Below are 19,963 nucleotides of genomic sequence, written 5' to 3'. Positions count from 1 at the left end.
TACAGACTACACAACAATAGTAGGCCTGATTACCAACAATGACAAGACAGCCTACAGGGAGGAGGTGAGGGCACTGGAAGAGTGGTGCCAGGAAAATATCCTCTCACTCAACATCAACAAAACAAAGAAGCTGATTGTGGACTTCAGGAAACAGTAGAGGGAGCACGCCCCTTTCCACATTGACGCAACAGCGCCTCTTCAACCTAAGGAGGCTGAAGAAATGTGGCTTGCCCCTAAAACCCTCACAAACTTTTACAGATGCACAATTGAGAGCATCCTGTCGGGCTGCATCATCGCCTTGTACGGCAACTGCACCACCCGCAACCGCAGGGCTCTCCAGAGGGTGGTGCAGTCTGCCCAACGCATCACCGGGGGCAAACAACCTGCCCTCCAGGACACCTACAGCCTACATGTCACAGGAAGGCCAAAAACAATCTTTAAGGACATCAACCACCCGAAGCCACGGCCTGTTCACCCCGCAATCATCCAGAAGGCGAGGTCAGTAAAGGTGCATCAAAGCTGGGACCGAGAGACTGAAAAACAGCTTCTATCTCAAGGCCGTCAGACTGTTAAATAGCCATCACTAGCCGGCTTCCACCCTGTTACACAACCCTGCAACTTAGAGGCTTCTGCCCTATACATAGACTTGGAATCACTGGACACTTTAATAATTGAACACTAGTCACTTTAATAAATGTTTAAATAATGTTTACATAATGCTTTACTCATTTCATATATATATATATATTGTATTCTATTCTACTGTATTTTAGTCAATGCCACTCTGACATTATTCAAACGAATATTTATATATTTCCTAATTCCATTATTTTACTTTTAGACTTAGTAGGTCATTGTCATCCTTCATGTTGACTATAGTGGAACCAGGAACATGTAACAGTGTGTCATAAGTAAATAAAAAACAATAAGAATGTGTTATTTATAACTCACTAAATTACATTCCCATCTATTGATAACGTGCAGCTTCTTATCAAAGGGTGTAAAGGTGTTATACAGGGCCTTTAGAAAGTGTTCAGAAATGTTTGCAAATTTTTGCAAATGTATAAAATAAGAAAAAACGGAAATATCACATTTACATAAATGTTCAGACCCTTAACTAAGTAGTTTGTTGAAAGACCTTTGGCAGCGATTACAGCCTCGAGTCTTCTTGGGTATGGCGCTACAAGCTTGGCACACCTGTATTTGGGGAGTTACTCCCATTCTTCTCTGCAGATCCTCTCATGCTTTGTCAGGTTGGATGGGAGTGTCGCTGAACAGCTATTTTCAGGTCTCTCCAGAGATGTTAACTTCGGGTTCAAGTCCGGGCTCTGGCTGGACCACTCAAGGACATTCAGAGACTTGTCCCGAAGCCACTCCTGCATTGTCTTGGCTGTGTGCTTAGGGTCGTTGTCCCGTTGTCCTGTTGCCCCAGTCTGAGGTCCTGAATGCTCTGGAGCAGGTTTTCATCAAGGATCTCTCAACATCCCCACAGCATGATGCTGCCATTGCCATGCTTCATCGTAGGGATGGTGCCAGGTTTCCTCCAGACATGACGCTTGGCATTCAAGAGTTCAATCTTGGTTTCATCAGACCAGAGAATCTTGTTTCTCATGGTCTGAGAGTCTTTAGGTGCCTTTTGGCAAACTCCAAGCAGGCTGTCATGTGCCTTTTACTGAGGAGTCACTTCCGCCTGGTCACTCTACCATAAAGGCTTGATTGGTGGAGTGCTGCAGAGATTGTTGTCCTTCTGGCAGGAACTCTAGAGCTCTGTCAGTGTGACCATCGGGTTCTTGGTCACCTCCCTGACCAAGACCCTTCTCCTTCCGATTGCTCAGTGTGGCCAGTCGGACAGCTCTAGGAACAGTCTTGGTAGTTCCAAACTTCTTCCATTGAAGAATGATGGGGGCCACTGTGTTCTTGGGGACCTTTCAATGCTGCAGAAATGTTTTGGTACTCTTCCCCAGATCTGTGCCTCGATACAATCCTGTCTCGGAGCTCTACGAACAATTCCTTCGACCTCATGGCTTGGTTTTTGCTCTGACATGCACTGTCAACTGTGTGACCTTTTGTAGACAGGTGTGTGCCTTTCCAATTCATATAAAATCAATTGAATTTAACACAGGTGGACTCTAATCAAGTCGTAGAAAGGTCTCAAGGATGAGCAATGGAAACAAGATGCACCTGAGCTCAATTTCGAGTCTCATAGCAAAGAGTCTGAATACTTATGTAAATAAGGTATTTCTGTTTTTTATTTTGTAAACATGTGCAAACGTTTCTAAAAACCTGTTTTCGCTTTGTCATTGTGTGTAGATTGCTGAGGATTGCTGAGCATTTTTAAGAACGTAAACCATTTTAGAATAACAAAACGTAGAAAAAGTCAAGGCACTGAGACAATTTTTTTTGTTAACCATTATTTAACTACGCCAGTCAGGTAAGAACAAATTCTCATTAACAATGACGGCCTACCGGGGAACCGTGGGTTAACTGCCTTATTCAGGGGCAGAACTACATATTTTTACTTTGTCAGCTCAGGGGTTCGATCCAGCAACCTTTCGGTTACTGGCCCAACGCTCTAAACGCGAGGCTACCTGCCGCCTATAAGGAAGTTATATAATCTTACTATCAGGCACACTATCTCAAGTGTCAAGTGTCAAATAACTATGTTTATTGCTCTTACACTATGTTCAAGGTGGTAGCCTACACAAAAAAATGGAGGAAAGAGGGATGTGATGTCCATCACACATGGACCATTTCACTCATTTTAGAGCTTCTTTCTTATATTTGGAAGAACTGGTAGATCCAAAGATTTAAAAAGTACTGAGCTACTTTTCTCTGTCTTTGCTAATTTTTGCCAAAGTTCAGGTTGCAACATATAATATTTACATGGGTTTTGCGCATGCCTCTATGTGTTTTCTTTGAGTCTGTCGGTGCCTATAACCCAAATAATGCAATAATCATCGGTGGGTTGTGATGAGAGAAGTATATCGAGTCACGCGTGATATTCAAAACAATAGCATCATTCATGTCCAGGCTGTTGAGTCACTTCCTTATGTGAAATCCCATCATCATATTAAATCTTGTCAAAACCTCAAATGCTGAAAAATAAGCAAGATACGTTTTTTAAACTTGTGCTTTTTCAAATGATCAACAGCAGATGGTTCATATGAAATAAGTGTGGTACAATCAGTAGCCTAGGCCCTAGGCTACACCCTATTATTGTTAAATATTTATTTGAAGCTTCTGATGTGTTGACCATTCTGAAGAGGCGTCTCGGGATTTGCCCTAGAATAAACTCAAACTGATATATGACTAATTTCCACCAGTCAGAGTGCATCATTTCTGTCCAAAATCGCGTTGTTTAAGGAGGTGTGCTGTGCAGACCAATCCAAACCTGTGGATCTATTTGCGTCACTCAGGGGGAGGGATAACAGAGAGGGGCTCGGTCTATAATTACGCCGCTGACTGAACAATGATCAGCGACACGAGCGCCTAGGCATTTTAACAGTTAACTGAAAGACTACTAAACAGCTCAACGGTTTTCAACTGAAGATTTTGACCGTTTAAACGATATAACATTATTATAAATAGGCCTATCACTTTAAGGTATTTATTTTAAGTCTACATTTTTAAGATTTTCCTTGACGTTTTGCCGCCAGTCAAGTCTATCTGCTGCAGTTACTTTACATTAAGCCAATTGATAAATCGTTGCTTTTGAGAGGATTCAAGGCACATTACATTACTTCAGCATGTTTCCAGACTCAAGCACCGGGTGAGTGGCATAGACTATTAGCTAAATTTCATTAATTCCTTTCATGTTCTGGACGCGCTTCTCACATTGTTATGCAGGCAAGTGCGTAGCCTAATAAGGAATTGCATCAATCTATCATTGTATTTACTAACAGTACTCATCCGCAACTTGTATTCAATGTGGTGCTACTGTCGGCGTATCACACATGGTCAACTGTGCAAGTGGGGGACATAGTCGTGTGTGTAATTTTAGATAACACCAGAAATAGATTTATGTGGATCGGACGATTCACATGCAGCAGATAAGAGTTTGATATTTTCATTGAGATTAAATGATAGTTTAAATCATATTATCGAATAAGAAAAAAAAATATCATCCCGTTCAAAAAAACTCTATATACGCTGAATAGCAGGACCTTGGCTGCCGAACAGGATTTTTTATTATACAAGACAGATGTGGGAATCTCAATAGCAAAGGGTTGCGCGCCTATTGGCTAACATCGTTCCTGAAAATAAATAAATAAATAAAAAGAAAACCTACTGTGGGCTCTAATAAATTGTTCAGAAAAGCATAATAGTCCATTCACTCAATTTACTCTTATATATTGTAGCATAATATTTGATTAAATAATGTGTGTATCTTAAACTTTTATTCACAGTTATTCTGTAAGCAGGTGTTTGACAATTTAGTAATGCAACTTCACTTGAGAGAGGCTACGTAGGCAATAGCCTCATATATGAGGTGGGCTCAGATTCATGGTTATGGTCAGGCTATATGATGAAGCCCAGAGTGTACAATAACACCATATGGACTTGTTTTCATAATACGATGGTTCTTAGAAGTTTAAGTCTAAGAGTTTAAGGTCAAAGTTGATACTCAGATAAGATAACATAACACACTGATATAGGCTTGAACAGTAGGGTGTTATAATAAGCTAAAACTATGGGCCGTGTGTGTGTGTTGACCTTTGTGAAAGGCAGAGGAGAAGAATGACTCCAGTGTGTCTGTGTTTGTGTCCTTGGGAGATTCGACACTATGGAGGCTCACACTCATGAATACACAGACTTAAGATTATTGCTCAGAAAACATCTGTTTAATAAGGACACACACACTTCAACTTCCCATAGACACTCTGAAACACCCCGTGGCACATCAGCTATGTGTCGTGATCGCATTGACCATGACATCCATTTTGTTTTATTATAAAGCATTAGTATAAGTCAATTATATTCTAACGTATGTCTCTCTTATTTCTGCGTGTTTCAGGTACAGCTACGAGGACTGCAAGGCCACAGCAGACTGGCTGTTGGCCCAGACCTCCGTTCGCCCCGTGGTTGGCATCGTGTGTGGTTCAGGAATGGGAGGACTGGCTGACATGCTGAAAGACCAAGTGGCCTTCAACTACAAGGACATCCCCAACTTCCCCCAGAGCACAGGTATGTAGTAGTAGTGTATATCTATCTGTCTACTTCTTTTCTTATTTGGTGAATCTGCATTGCAGATGTATAGGGCAAGGTATATGGGGCCTACGTTGGCCATGTTACCTAACCAGGGAGAATTCTGGGCTCAGATTATAGCCTATGAAAAACAGCTGCACTCTTAGAAAAAAAAGGGTTCCAAAAGAGTTCTTTGGCTGTCTCCATATGAGAACCCTTTTTGGTTCCAAATAGAACCCTTTTTGGGTCGAAAAGGGTTCTACATGGAAATCACCTTTTCTTCTAAGTGTGGATCTATAAGATGTTTTCTGATTGGTTGCTGTGCGTCGTCAAGTGCATTCTAATTGGTTGTTGTGTGTTACAGTGCACGGCCATGCTGGACGCTTGGTGTTTGGGACACTGAAGGGAAGGCCATGCGTGTGCATGCAGGGACGCTTCCACCTGTACGAGGGATACGCCATTCAGAAGGTATGCCTGTCTACCAACATACCATGTGGCTACTGTAGGATTCAGACATATGGTGCTCTTCTGCATTACTTTAAATGATAGGTTGAGAAGATAGATTCATTATTATGCCTTAATTACAGGGCAATTGTCTTGTTAAGATGAGTCAGTCAAATACACAGGTAAAATATTAAATATACAGTACATAGAAGTAAAGAGAATAAAAACACATAGAATGAAATCAACTAGCCCAGGTATTCCCAAACTGGGGTACGCACAATGCTTTCGGGGGTACGTCAAATATATATATATATACAGTATATATATTTTTTTCTTCACATTTTTAAACAGTACATTTACATTTTCCAACGGGGCTATAGATTTGGGTGAGTTTTTTTTCTTGCCTGAGTAGCCTCATTTCACTGCCAAAAATAAAATTAAACCATCTAGCGAAATTCAGCGAAATAACAACACAATGGCAAATACAGGTAGCCTAGTCAAATAATTAACATCCAATCACATTAACCGTTACTCTCTCGCGGGAAACCTTCACTCTTGCGCAGACATTTAGAAACGAAACATGGCCATTTGAAAAATAAGCCACAGGAGTTTTTGGAGTGAAAATAAAGACGACTTTTGAGTAATAGGATATGTATAAAAGCAACAGATACCATTAATAAGAAGGGGCTAGAAGTGTCTTATATGGTGAGCTACAGAGTGTCTAGGACAGGCAAGCCCCATACTATTGTGGAGGACTTAATTCTTCCTGCTGCTGTGGATATGGCTGGGACAATGCTGGGGGAAAAGGCCCAAAAAACTATACAGACAATGCCTTCATCAAACAACACTGTTTCACGACGCATCAGTGACATGGCAGGAGATGTTTTGAAACAATTACTGCTTCGCATACAAGCCAGTGAATTATATTCTTTACAGCTGGATGAGTCAACAGACGTGGCGGGCCTGGCACAGCTCCAGAAGCCGCGCTCCTAGTGGCCGGGGACTTTAATGCAGGCAAACTTAAATCAGTTTTACCAAATTTTTACCAGCATGTCACTTGTGCAACCAGAGGGAAAAAAACTCTAGACCACCTTTACTCCACACACAGAGATGCATACAAAGCTCTCCTCCGCCCTCCATTTGGCAAATCTGACCATAACTCTATTCTCCAGATTCCTGCTTACAAGCAAAAACTAAAGCAGGAAGTACCAGCAGTGACTCACTCAATACGGAAGTGGTCAGATGATGTGGATGCAACTCTACAGGACTGTTTTGCTAGCACAGACTGGAATATGTTCCGGGATTCATCCAATGGCATTGAGGAGTCATCGGCTTCATCTATTAGCGCATTGACGACATCGTCCCCACAGTGACCGTACGTACATATCCCAACCAAAAGCCATGGATTACAGGCAACATCCTCATCGAGCTAAAGGTTAGAGCTGATGCTTTCAAGGAGCAGGACACTAATGGATGCCTATAAGAAATCCCGCTATGCCCTCAGACGAACCATCAAACAAGCAAAGTGTCAATACAGGTTTAAGATTGAATCCTACAACAGCGGCTCTAGCACTCGTTGGATGTGGCAAGGCTTGAAAACTATTACGGACTAGAAAGGAAAACCCAGACGCGAGCTGTCCTACCAGACAAGCTAAATGCCTTTTTATGCTCGCTTCGAGGCAAGCTACACTGAATCATGCACGAGAACACCAGCTGTTCTGGATGACTGTGTAATAACACTCTCGGTAGCCGATGTGAGCAAGACCTTTAAACAGGTCAACATTCACAAAGCCACGGGGCCAGATGGATTACCAGTACGTGTACTCAAAGCATGCGCGGACCAACTGGCAAGTGTCTTGACTGACATTTTCAACCTCTCCCTGACTGAGTCTGTAATACCTACAGGTTTCAAGCAGACCACCATAGTCCCTGTGCCAAATGAAGGGAAGGTAACCTGCCTAAATGATTACCGCCCCGTAGCACTCACGCCGGTAGCCATGAAGTACTTTGAAAGGCTGGTCATGGCTCACATCAACAGCATCCTCCCGGATACCCTAGACCCACTCCAATTTGCATACCGCCCCAACAGATCCACAGATTATCTATTGCACTCCACACTGCCCTTTCCCACCTGGACAAAAGGAACACCTACGTGAGAATTCTGTTCATTGACTACAGCTCAGCGTTCAACACCATAGTGCCCACGAAGATCATCACTAAGCTTAGGACCCTGGGTTTTAACACCTCCCTCTGCAACTGGATCCTGGACTTCCTGACGGGCCGCCCCCAGGTGGTAAGGGTAGGCAACAACACGCCTGCCACGCTGATCCTCAACACTGGGGCCCCTCAGGGGTGTGTACTTAGTCAAATCAAATCAAATTTTATTTGTCACATGCACCGAATACAACAGGTGTAGTAGACCTTACAGTGAAATGCTTACTTACAAGCACTTAACCAACAATGCAGTTTTAAGAAACCGGTACAGTGTCAATGTGCTGGGGCACCGGTGTCGAGGTAATTGAGGTAATATGTACATGTAGGTAGAGTTATTAAAGTGACTATGCATAGAGAATAACAGAGTAGCAGCAGCGTTCCGGGGGGGGGGGGGGGCAATGCAAGTAGTCTGGGTAGCCATTTGATTAGCTGTTCAGGAGTCTTATGGCTTGGGGTTAGAAGCTATTTAGGAGCCTCTTGGACCTAGACTTGGCGCTCCAGTACCGCTTGCCGTGCGGTATCAGAAAGAACAGTCTATGACTAGGGTGGCTGGAGTCTTTGACAATTTTAGGGCATTCCTATGACACCGCCTGGTGTCGTGAGTGACCAAACACGACTCCAACATCATCATGAAGTTTTCTGACGACACAACAGTGGTAGGCCTGATCACCGACAACGATGAGACAGTCTATAGGGAGGTGGTCAGAGAACTGGCAGTGTGGTGCCAGGACAACAACCTCTCCCTCAACGTGAGCAAGACAAAGGAGCTAATTGTGGACTACAGGAAAAGGCGGGCTGAACAGGCCCCTATTAACGTCAACAGGGCTGTAGTGGAGTGGGTCGAGAGTTTCAAGTTCCTTGGTGTCCACATCACCAACGATCTATCATGGTCCAAACATACCAAGACATTCATGAAGAGTGCACGACAAAACCTTTTCCCCCTCAGGAGACTGAAAAGATTTGGCATGGGTCCCCAGATCCTCAAAGTTCTACAGTTGCACCATCGAGAGCATCCTGACCGGTTGCATCACCGCCTGGTATGGCAACTGCTCGGCATCTGACCGTAAGGCGCTACAGAGGGTAGTGGGTACGGCCCAGTACATCACTGGGGCCAAGCTTCCTGCAATCCAGGATCTATATAATAGGCGGTGTCAGAGGAAAACCCATAAAATTGTCAGAGACTCCAGTCACCCAGGTCATAGACTGTTTTCTCTGCTACCGCACGGCAAGCAGTAAGTCTAGGACCAAAAAGGCTCAGTAAAAGCTTCTACCCTCAAGCCATAAGACTGTAGAACAATTCATCAAATGGCCACCGGACTATTACATTTTGTACACTGCTGCTACTCACTGTTTATTATCTATGCATAGTCACTTCACCCCTACCTACATGTACAAATGACCTCTAATCTGTACCCCCGCAAACTGACTCGGTACCTGTACCCCCTGTATATAGCCTTGTTATTGTGTTACTTTTTATCTTAATTTGGTAAATATTTTCTTAACTCTTCTTGAACTGCACTGTTGGTTAAGGGCATGTAAGTAAGCATTTCATGGTAAGGTATACACTTGTTGTAATCGGTGCATGTGACAAATAAAGTTTGATTTGATATCTGTTATGTTTATGGGGTGTCAATTAAGGAAGACATCCTCTTCTGCAAACCACTGGGAACCGGGACAACATGAGTGGATATTTTTAAAGTACTGGACAGCTTTGTGACATCAAATGGACATTGGTAGTCAAGATGTGTTGGTATCTGTACTGATGGCGCAAAAGCCATGACAGGGAGACATAGTGGAGTGGTAACGCGCGTGCAAGTAGTTGCTCCCGACGCTACTTGGGTACACTACAACATCCATGAGAGGCTCTTGCTTCCAGGTGATGCTTGAAAGACGTTTTGGACACTACAGTGAAAATGGTTAACTTTGTTAAAGCAAGGCCCCTGAACTCTTGTGTAGTTTCTGCATTATGCAAAGATATGGGCGGAGACCATGTAACGCTTTTACAACATACAGAAGTGCGCTGGTTATCAAGGGGCAAAGTATCGACACGTTTTTTTAAAATTGAGAGATGACTCGATAATATTCACTTGTCTGACTGCTTGCATGATGAGGAGTTTCTCATATGACTGGCCTATCTGGGTGATGTTTTTTCTCACCTGAATGATCTGAATCTAGGATTACAGGGACTCTCCGCTACTATATTCAATGTGCGGGACAAAATTGAGGCTATGATTAAGAAGTCGGAGCTCTTTTCTGTCTGCATTAACAAGGACAACACACAGGTCTTTCCATCATTGTATGATTTTTTTGTGTTCAAATCAACTAAAGCTTACGGACAATGTCAAATGTGATATAGCGAAGCACCGGAGTGAGTTGGGTGCGCAATTATGCAGGTACTTTCTCGAAACGGATGACACAAACAGCTGGATTCGTTATCCCTTTCATGCCCTGCCTCCAGTCCACTTACCGATATCTGAACAAGAGAGCGTCATCGAAATTGCAACAAGCGGTTCTGTGGAGATTTAATTTAATCAGAAGCCACTGCCAGATTTCTGGATAGGGCTGCGCTCCGAGTTTCTTGCCTTGGCAAATTGTGCTGTTAAAACACTGATGCCCTTTCCAACCACGTACCTATGTGAGAATGGATTCTCGACCCTCACCAGAATGAAAACTAAATACAGGCACAGACTGTGTGTGGAAAATGATTAAAAATTGACTCTCTCCAATACAACCCAACATTGCAGAGTTATGTGCATCCTTTCATGCACACCCTTCTCATTAACCTGTGGTAAATTATTCAACATTTTCGATTAACAAATGAAGTTTTATATGTAAGATGGCTAAATAAAGAGAAAAATGATTGTAGATCATTATTTGTGCCCTGGTCCTATAAGAGCTTGTTGTCACAACCCGGCTCGTGGGAAGTGTCAAACTCATTCTTATGTTTAATAAATGTATCGTATAGTGTGTGTGTGGCAGGCTTACAATGATGGCAAAAAACAAAATTTGAGAGTGCGCTGACCCTGGTGCTAGAGGGGGTACACAGCTGAAGGTTGAATGTTTGAAGGGGTACGGGACTATAAAAACTTTGGGAACCACTGAACTAGCCTATATTAGAATATCCACATTTTAGCTGTATGTTGTAATGTGTAATACCAGTATATTTGTGATATGTTGACCATGTACAGAACCAGTCAAAGTTTAGACACACCTACTCATTCAACGTTTTTTCTTTATTTTTAATATTTTCTACATTGTAGAATAATAGTGAAGACATCAAAACTATGAAATAACACATATGGAATCATGTAGTAACCAAAAAAGTGTTAAACAAATCAAAATATGTTATTTGAGATTCTTCATAGTAGCCACCCTTTGCCTTGATGACAGCTTTGCACACTCTTGGCATTCTGTCAATCAGCTTCATGAGGTAGTCACCTGGAATGCATTTCAATTAAGAGGTGTGCCTTGTTAAAAGTACATTTGTGGAATTTCTTTATCTTATTACGTTTGAACCAATCAGTTGTGTTGTGACAAAGTAGGGGTGGTGTACAGAAGATAGCCCTATTTGGTATAAGACCAAGTCTATTTTATGGCAAGAACAGCTCAAATAAACAAAGAGAAACGATAGTCCATCATTACTTTAAGACATGAAGGTCAGTCAATGCGGAAAATTTCAAGAATTTTGAAAGTTTCTTCAAGTGCAATCGTAAAAACCATCAAGCGCTATAATGAGACTGCCTCTCATGAGGGCTGCCACAGGAAAGGAAGACCCAGACTTGCCTCTGCTACAGAGGATAAGTTCATTAGAGTTACCAGCCTCAGAAATTGCAGCCCAAATAAATGCTTCAGAGTTCAAGTAACAGACACATCTCAACATCAACTGTTCAGAGGAGACTGCGTGAATCAGGCCTTCGTGGTCGAATTAGTACAAAGAAACCACTACTGAAGGACACCAATAGGAAGTAGAGACTTGCTTGGGCCAAGAAACACGAGCAATGGACATTAGACCGGTGGAAATCTGTCTTTGTGAGACGCAGAGTAGGTGAACGGATTATCTCCGCATGCGTAGTTCGCACTGTGAAGCATGGAGGTGGAGGTGTGATGGTGGGGGGATGCTTTACTGGTGACACTGTCAGTGATTTTTTTTTTTTGAATTCATGGCACACTTAACCATCATTGCTACAACAGCATTCTGCAGTGATACGCCATCCCATCTGGTATGCACTTAGTGGGACTATCATTTGTTTTTCAACAGGACAATCACACCTCCAGGATGTGTAAGGGCTATTTGAACAAGACGGAGAGTGATGGAGTGCTGCATCAGATGACCTGGCCTCCACAATCACCCGACCTCAACCCAATTGAGATGATTTGGGATGAGTTGAACCGCAGAGTGAAGAAAAAGCATCCAACAAGTGCTCAGCATATGTGGGAACTCCTTCAAGACTGTTGGAAAAGCATTCCAGGTGAAGCTAGTTGAGAGAATGCCAAGAGTGTGCAAGGGTGGCTAGTTTGAAGAGTCTAAAATATATTTTGATTTGTTTAACACTTTATTTTTTTGGTTACTACATGATTCCAAATAATGAAAAACCCTTGAATGAGTAGGTGTATCCAAACTTTTGACTGGGAATGTATGCGTGTTCCAGATCACCCTGCCTATGCGTATCTTCAGCTTGCTGGGTGTAGAGACGGTCATCCTGACCAACGCTGCTGGCGGTCTCAACCAGGACTTCAAAGTGGGAGACATCATGATCATGAAAGATCACATCAACATGCCCGGCTTTGCTGGCAACAACCCACTTGCTGGAACAAACGACGACAGGTAGGCTTGGCAAGTGTGTCTGTGTGTGTGCGTGACAAAGAGAATTTTGTTGAACTTCTTTACACTGACAATAGTTATGTGTAGGGATGCACTGATATGACATTTTTGGCCAATACTGATATCCGATATTTTCCTTGTCAAAACACCCGATACCGATAACCGATATTTAACATTTTTAGTGGCCTTTTTAAGCATTCTAGTACAGTTAAATAGTTGAAACACACACACATACACTAACCAAAAAGTTATTTTGTTGGCATTTACCTATGTCCCCATTACCAGTAAAACATAATCAAAAGCAATTTTTTTCACTTACTTGCTGTGCTGTTTCGTTGTTCATTTGTTCTGTCGTTTCATTCTCAACCAGGATTTCATCGTACATGTCAAGCAGTGAAGTTTCAGCTCTGTTTGTCCGTGGTCTCTCTTCCTCAGTGCGCACTGTCACTGTGTCCGTTTCCATCTTGTCCAGCTGTGTCTAACATTTCACGTAAACCCTGTTTCTTGTCTGCATCGAAGTAGCGGTCCTTGTACCTAGCATCGAGCATGGTGGCGACACAGTAAAGAGGCTCAGAGAATGCCACCTAATCGCTTCATCACAGCCTCTAGTAGAGTACTTTTCCAAGTTTTAACCCCACGGTGTGTCTGCACTTTTGTTGAGCAGGCGTTTCAATGCCAAGACATCACGTCTGCTGCAGACGCAGTTGATGAGCTTATTTCTCGAGTCAGTTGTTCGAATGGAGCTAGGAGTGTGTTCATGTTTCAAACATGTTCTCAAATGCCATTGAAATGACAAGGTATGAGAACCAGGACATTCTTGAGTATGCAATACTGCTTTGCTCAGTACGAAATCCTCGTTGACCCACTGTGCTGTCAGACTCAGCATGCTCATGGGTCTGACATCGCTCGTCCAAATGTCAGTCGTGAAGCTAATAGCAGTGACGCCCATAGCAAGTAGCTCATGGAGGTGCGTTTTAACAATACTGTGTAACTCCGGTAGGGCAACATCTGAAAAATAGTGGCTACTTGGTAGTGTGTACCGGGTCTCGAGGTGCTTGACTATTCGGCGAAAGCCAACATCATCCACGACAGAGAACGGTTGACTAACTCCAAAAAGTTCTGGGAAACTGTAAAGTCCATGGAAAACAAGAGCACCTCCTCCCAGCTGCCCACTTCACTGAGGCTAGGTAACACGGTCACCACTGATAAGTCCGTGATAATCGAAAACTTCAACAAACATTTCTCAATGGCTGGCCATGCCTTCCTCCTGGCGACTCCAACCTTGGCCAACAGCCCCGCCCCCCCCGCTGCTACTCGCCCAAGCCTCCCCAGCTTCTCCTTTACCCATATCCAGATAGCAGATGTTCTGAAAGAGCTGGAAAACCTGGACCCATACAAATCAGCTGGGCTTGACAATCTGGACCCCCTATTTCTGAAACTGTCCGCCGCCATTGTCGCACCCCCTATTACCAGCCTGTTCAACCTCTCCTTCGTATCATCTGAGATCCCCAAGGATTGGAAAGCTGCCGCGGTCATCCCCCTCTTCAAAGGGGGAGACACCCTGGACCCAAACTGTTACAGACCTATATCCATCCTGCCCTGCCTATCTAAGGTCTTCGAAAGCCAAGTCAACAAACAGATCACTGACCATCTCGAATCCCACCGTACCTTCTCCGCTGTGCAATCCGGTTTCCGAGCCGGTCACGGGTGCACCTCAGCCACGCTCAAGGTACTAAACGATGTCATAACCGCCATCGATAAAAGACATTACTGTGCAGCCGTCTTCATCGACCTGGCCAAGGCTTTTGACTCTGTCAATCACCATATTCTTATCGGCAGACTCAGTAGCCTCGGTTTTTCTACTGACTGCCTTGCCTGGTTCACCAACTACTTTGCAGACAGAGTTCAGTGTGTCAAATCGGAGGGCATGTTGTCCGGACCTCTGGCAGTCTCTATGGGGGTACCACAGGGTTCAATTCTCGGGCCGACTCTTTTCTCTGTATACATCAATGATGTTGCTCTTGCTGCGGGCGAATCCCTGATCCACCTCTACGCAGACGACACCATTCTGTATACTTCCGGCCCTTCCTTGGACACTGTGCTATCTAACCTCCAAACGAGCTTCAATGCCATACAACACTCCTTCCGTGGCCTCCAACTGCTCTTAAACGCTAGTAAAACCAAATGCATGCTTTTCAACCGTTCGCTGCCTGCACCCGCACGCCCGACTAGCATCACCACCCTGGACGGTTCCGACCTAGAATATGTGGACATCTATAAGTACCTAGGTGTCTGGCTAGACTGCAAACTCTCCTTCCAGACTCATATCAAACATCTCCAATCCAAAATCAAATCTAGAGTCGGCTTTCTATTCCGCAACAAAGCCTCCTTCACTCACGCCGCCAAACTTACCCTAGTAAAACTGACTATCCTACCGATCCTCGACTTCGGCGATGTCATCTACAATATAGCTTCCAATACTCTACTCAGCAAACTGGATGCAGTTTATCACAGTGCCATCCGTTTTGTTACTAAAGCACCTTATACGACCCACCACTGCGACCTGTATGCCCTAGTCGGCTGGCCCTCGCTACATGTTCGTCGTCAGACCCACTGGCTCCAGGTCATCTACAAGGCTATGGTAGGTAAAGTGCCGCCTTATCTCAGTTCACTGGTCACGATGGCTACACCCACCCGTAGCACGCGCTCCAGCAGGTGTATCTCACTGATCATCCCTAAAGCCAAAACCTCATTTGGACGCCTTTCCTTCCAGTTCTCTGCTGCCTGCGACTGGAACGAATTGCAAAAATCTCTGAAGTTGGAGACTTTTATCTCCCTCAACAACTTTAAAAATCTGCTATCCGAGCAGCTAACCGATCGCTGCAGCTGTACATAGTCCATCTGTAAACTACCCACCCAATTTACCTACCTCACCCCCCATACTGCTTTTATTTATTTACTTTTCTGCTCTTTTGCACACCAGTATCTCTTCTTGCACATGATCATCTGATGATTTATCACTCCAGTGTTAATGTGCTAAATTGTAATTACTCGATTTATTGCCTACCTCATGCCTTTTGCACACATTGTATATAGATTCTCTTTTTTTTCCTACCATGTTATTGACTTGTTTATTGTTTACTCCATGTGTAACTCTGTGTTGTTGTCTGTTCACACTGCTATGCTTTATCTTGGCCAGGTCGCAGTTGCAAATGAGAACTTGTTCTCAACTAGCCTACCTGGTTAAATAAAGGTAAAATAAAAAAAATAAAACTGTCAAGGGCAATGAATCCCATTATCTTGGCGTTAATGGATTTCATCTTTGAGTTGTCTCGCTGAAATGTTCTTACTCTTTCAAATGACTGCTTGACTTGAACTTGTTTAGTTGTTGGTAGTGTGCACTTTGTTTTAATTCTGCTTTTTTTCTAAGTAGTTGCTGAATGTCTGGGGGTGATGCACTTTCAAATGAGTAATTAGGTTTGTGGTATTGAAGGATTTCACTTTCTCCGCTCCTCGGGAAATAATAGCAGCACAAACATTGCATATGGCCTTTTTGTTATCTTCCTTTGAAACACCAAAATAGATCCACACAGCAGACATTGTGGGCTAGGTTAGGAATGCTGTGTTACACGTGTAGCGCTGTATTTTTCATGGCGTCATTACCTCATCTACCTACGTTATAAAGGTAGGCACGTCAGCTTTGACATCGGTTTTGCACATTGGCGTTAAACTAAACATTCCAATGTTGGCATTTTTACCTAATTTCGGCCCATTCCAATATGCTTACCTATATACCGTGCATCTCTAGTTTTGTGGCATTGAGGTGTAACCATCTCTCCCTCCCTCCCTCTCTTGCTTTCCTAGGTTCGGTGTGCGGTTCCCCTGTATGTCTGACGCGTACGACAGAGAGCTGCAGCAGCTGGCTGTGGATGTGGGACAGGAACTAGGCTACGGTGACTTCCTGCGTGAGGGCGTATACTGCGTCCTGGGCGGGCCCTCGTTCGAGACCATCGCGGAGTGTCGCATGCTGCACAAACTGGGAGCTGACGCTGTCGGTAAGTCTCACCTCCACCGTGCCTTCCCCTAGTTTTAACCACAAGACCGTCGCAATCCTCCGTTCATTGCATTTGACAGATTGAACTCAAAATCTTCCCTTATATTGAGGAAACATAACTGATGCGGTTATCAAACGTATTTTCCCTATGTCTGCACTGGTCTAGCATTCTTTCTCTCCCTCTCTCTCAGGCATGAGCACGGCTCACGAGGTGATCGCGGCGCGTCACTGTGGCATGCGTGTGTTCGCCCTATCCCTGATTACCAACAAGGCTGTGATGGACTACGACAGTGAGGAGAAGGCCAACCATGAGGAAGTCCTGGAGACAGGCCAGCACCGCGCCATCCAGCTGGAGAAACTGGTCTCTACCATGGTCACCCGCATGGAATACAACAACACCAACGCCTAAATGAACGAATGGAACCAACCACCAAACTCATCAAAATAGAGTTCCTACAATGGGAATCCCATTTAAGACAATGGGTGGACTGGCGGCCATTTTGAGTGTACCAATGAAGTGTAAGTGAAATTGCCTTGGTCTGAGGTGCAAAACCCATTCTAGGAATTCAATTTCTATGGTAAAACTGGCTCTGGATCAGTAGAAACCGACCGCCTTGAAGTTATGAAACCCAATGACCTGCTTTTGACACAACATTGCCTGATCTGAGAGCTGTGTGGAACAGTCACTTACTGGCTGACCTCTCACCCTCACAGTCCCTCTTTTTAAAACATTCTTCCCATTTTCAAGACGAAGGTGTACATTTCTGTCATGAGAGCCTCTACAGGCTGTCTCAAAAAATGTTATCATTATTATTATTGTCTATTATAAGTTGATCATGTTTACTTAATATTGAGCTGCATGTGTAAATGTCTTGATTTAACTTAACAATGAGAAAGCTATGAATCTGCTGTACATGTCTTTTAACGTATGTATCCCGTCTATAATGTACATTAGCTGTTGACGTAAAGTATTATTTCTGTTCTTGTTTTTTTTTTTTATATGAATGTGCTTACTAAAGTTTATATTTATTCCTGTGATTGGAGGATTTATTGGTTAATGATACCAAAGATCGTCTATTATAGTGACAAGATAGTCAAATGACCGCTCTAACAATGGAAATAAATGTCCTCAAAGATGGAAGGCAGGCGGGAGGAGGTGAGATCAGGTGGGACCATTCTAGCCAATGAGAGGGCATATACGCATGTGAACAACAGTAGTTTTTCTCAAAGTTGCCTGAATGCCACCACTTACATCAGTACATTTGTAACAGCCGAAACATTATAAAACTTCTATTCGATCAAATACGCTTAATGTAAATCGACACACTCTCATGGACCTCCATACAAAAATCCCCACTTGGGTCTATTTATCTCACACAGACAAATTTGGGGTGGAGTAAATCCTCTCGCTTCGCCTTTTTCCCCTCTAATACTCACTTATAATTCACACAAGTTCCCGAAAAGTTTGAGGAAGAAACTTGAGTATTCTTCATGGGTTTATATATTTACAATGGGACACATTCCATGAGTCTGATATTGATCTTTAGAAAAGATGTTAGCTTTGCTCAAAACCCAAATGATGACATAACCACATGAATATACGTGTGTTCCCGGAAAAGTTTATTGAAGTTTTGTATAGATAGAAATGGAGAAGGTACATAATTCCATAATAAGAAAGAGCATAACACAATTACAGAGTGTGCACTGTAAACAACAGTCGTGATTGCATAATGCATATAAGACATTTTATTGTCAATCTACACAGAAAAATGGCAACTATAGAATTGAATGTCATGGCAATAAGAGTGTCATACTGTTTCTGGTTCCCTCAGTCTATTTGGCAAAATGTCTCCAACTGTACTTTACCTCCCTCAATCCATGAATACATCTGACATTACATGCGATCAGGTTGATGCCTGCTATTCCAATCAAATCAGTCATCGCTAATAACATACATCACAAATACTAAAAATAAAATAGCCACTGGGCACGCACTGGTTGAATCAATGTTGTTTCAATGAAATTAAGTTGCATCAACGTTGAATTGACGTCTGTGCCCACTGGGTAGTTTCATGTTCCCCTTGGAACAATAATAAAATAAAAAAAAGCTGGGATATCCTTGAAGTGTCTTTGGCATCCATTAAAAATGAGGATATCAAGTTTTGAGTATGCGGCATTACAAGGATATTGTGGGGGTTTTCCCACTGAAAAGTACTGACATATACGACTTCTACAAAAAAATGTCATGCTGGTGATTCGATCCTCTAAGGATGATGATGTACTTCCAAATTACAACAGCACTTTGCCTTCTTTCTCAGCAGAGAAAATCCTTTCGACCTAAACTCCATACCAACACCCCCATTGCCTATTCCTGAAACACAGGCCCCAAAATGGCTTCCAAAAGGAACGTTGAAAATATGACAAGGCAATTGTGAAAATTGGCACAAGATGTAAAACAAAAACTTTAGGAAGTTTCCTTCCTATCCAATAGGAGGCCGTATCAAAATTCCCTGCCGTCTTCCTCTATGTTGTGGCGCCATGTGAGTAGAGTTGTCTCCCTCTGTTTCTAAGGTAACAGGCAATGCTTTGGCACATGATCCCCATATTAAATGTTGTAAACATTACTCAAGTTTTTTTTTTTATCCATGGATCTCTGCAGTGCAGAGAGGAAGAGCCAGAGAAAGGCACTTCTGAAATTACATTAGTGTAGTCTGGTGCAATAACATCAGTGAGTCCATCATCTTTAGGCAAACATGGTCAGGGTGATCCACTGTAGACAGAGAGGAGGAGGAGAGGTAGAGAGAGATGCAGCGAGAGAGTACAGAGGGGGAGAGAGCACAGTCACTTTAATAACTCTACCTACATGTACATATTACCTCAACTAACCGGTGCCCCCGCACATTGACTCTGTACCGGTACCCCCCTGTATATAGTCTCGCTATTGTTATTTTACTGCTGCTCTTTAATTATTTGTTACTTTTATTTCTTATTCTTATCTGTATTTTTTTTAAACTGCATTGTTGGTTAGGGGCTCGTAAGTAAGCATTTCACTGTAAGGTGCTACACCTGTTGTATTCGGTACATGTGACAAATAAAATTTGATATGATTTGATTTGACTTTTACGTCATCAGAACTTTGCTCATAATGAATAGTGACATAAGAATCGCATAACAAGCAACCCCGTTCAACTGTGTAGGCTAGCTTTGACTGAGACAACACTCTTATACTCCGATCAACTGAACAA

General features: G+C 43.1%; 2 protein-coding genes across 5 annotated transcripts in view; one reads left to right on the top strand and one right to left on the bottom strand.

Moving 5' to 3' along the window:
• The first annotated feature begins 3,460 nt into the window (after positions 1-3,460).
• On the top strand, positions 3,461-17,756 carry LOC129865523 (purine nucleoside phosphorylase-like). Of its 2 annotated transcripts, none has more exons than XM_055938386.1 (6): positions 3,461-3,769; positions 5,015-5,184; positions 5,549-5,652; positions 12,101-12,311; positions 12,492-12,667; positions 16,529-16,656. In XM_055938386.1, the coding sequence occupies exons 1-6, from the start codon at positions 3,747-3,749 to the stop codon at positions 16,556-16,558; spliced, it is 714 nt and encodes a 237-aa protein (XP_055794361.1). In that variant the 5' UTR covers positions 3,461-3,746; the 3' UTR covers positions 16,559-16,656. The 2 variants fall into 2 exon arrangements, with proteins under 2 accessions (XP_055794361.1, XP_055794360.1); XM_055938385.1 differs by lacking the exon at positions 12,101-12,311 and adding an exon at positions 16,910-17,756 and having other exon boundaries at positions 3,464-3,769; positions 16,529-16,719.
• A 561-nt stretch (positions 17,757-18,317) lies between these two features.
• LOC129865520 (calpain-1 catalytic subunit-like) overlaps positions 18,318-19,963 on the bottom strand; it is a 32,005-nt gene continuing 30,359 nt past the window's right edge. For all 3 annotated transcript variants that reach the window (XM_055938379.1, XM_055938380.1, XM_055938381.1), the window contains exon 22: positions 18,318-19,488. In XM_055938379.1, coding sequence (XP_055794354.1) covers positions 19,462-19,488 — 27 coding nt within the window. In that variant the 3' untranslated portion in view covers positions 18,318-19,461. The remainder of the gene's footprint in view (positions 19,489-19,963) is intronic.

Source organism: Salvelinus fontinalis, chromosome 11, assembly GCF_029448725.1.
Source record: "Salvelinus fontinalis isolate EN_2023a chromosome 11, ASM2944872v1, whole genome shotgun sequence".
In the NCBI taxonomy this organism is placed as follows: domain Eukaryota; kingdom Metazoa; phylum Chordata; class Actinopteri; order Salmoniformes; family Salmonidae; genus Salvelinus; species Salvelinus fontinalis.
The sequence above is the reverse complement of the archived record's forward strand: the minus strand, read 5'-3'. Positions and strand labels throughout refer to the sequence as shown.

Excerpts from the sequence above, each read along its gene's own strand:
- LOC129865523 (XM_055938385.1), top strand. The coding sequence starts at position 3,747 with ATGTTTCCAGACTCAAGCACCGG. Across the intron at positions 3,770-5,014 it reads TTTCCAGACTCAAGCACCGG|GTACAGCTACGAGGACTGCA; the intron begins GTGAGTGGCATA and ends TGCGTGTTTCAG. Across the intron at positions 12,668-16,528 it reads GCTGGAACAAACGACGACAG|GTTCGGTGTGCGGTTCCCCT; the intron begins GTAGGCTTGGCA and ends TTGCTTTCCTAG.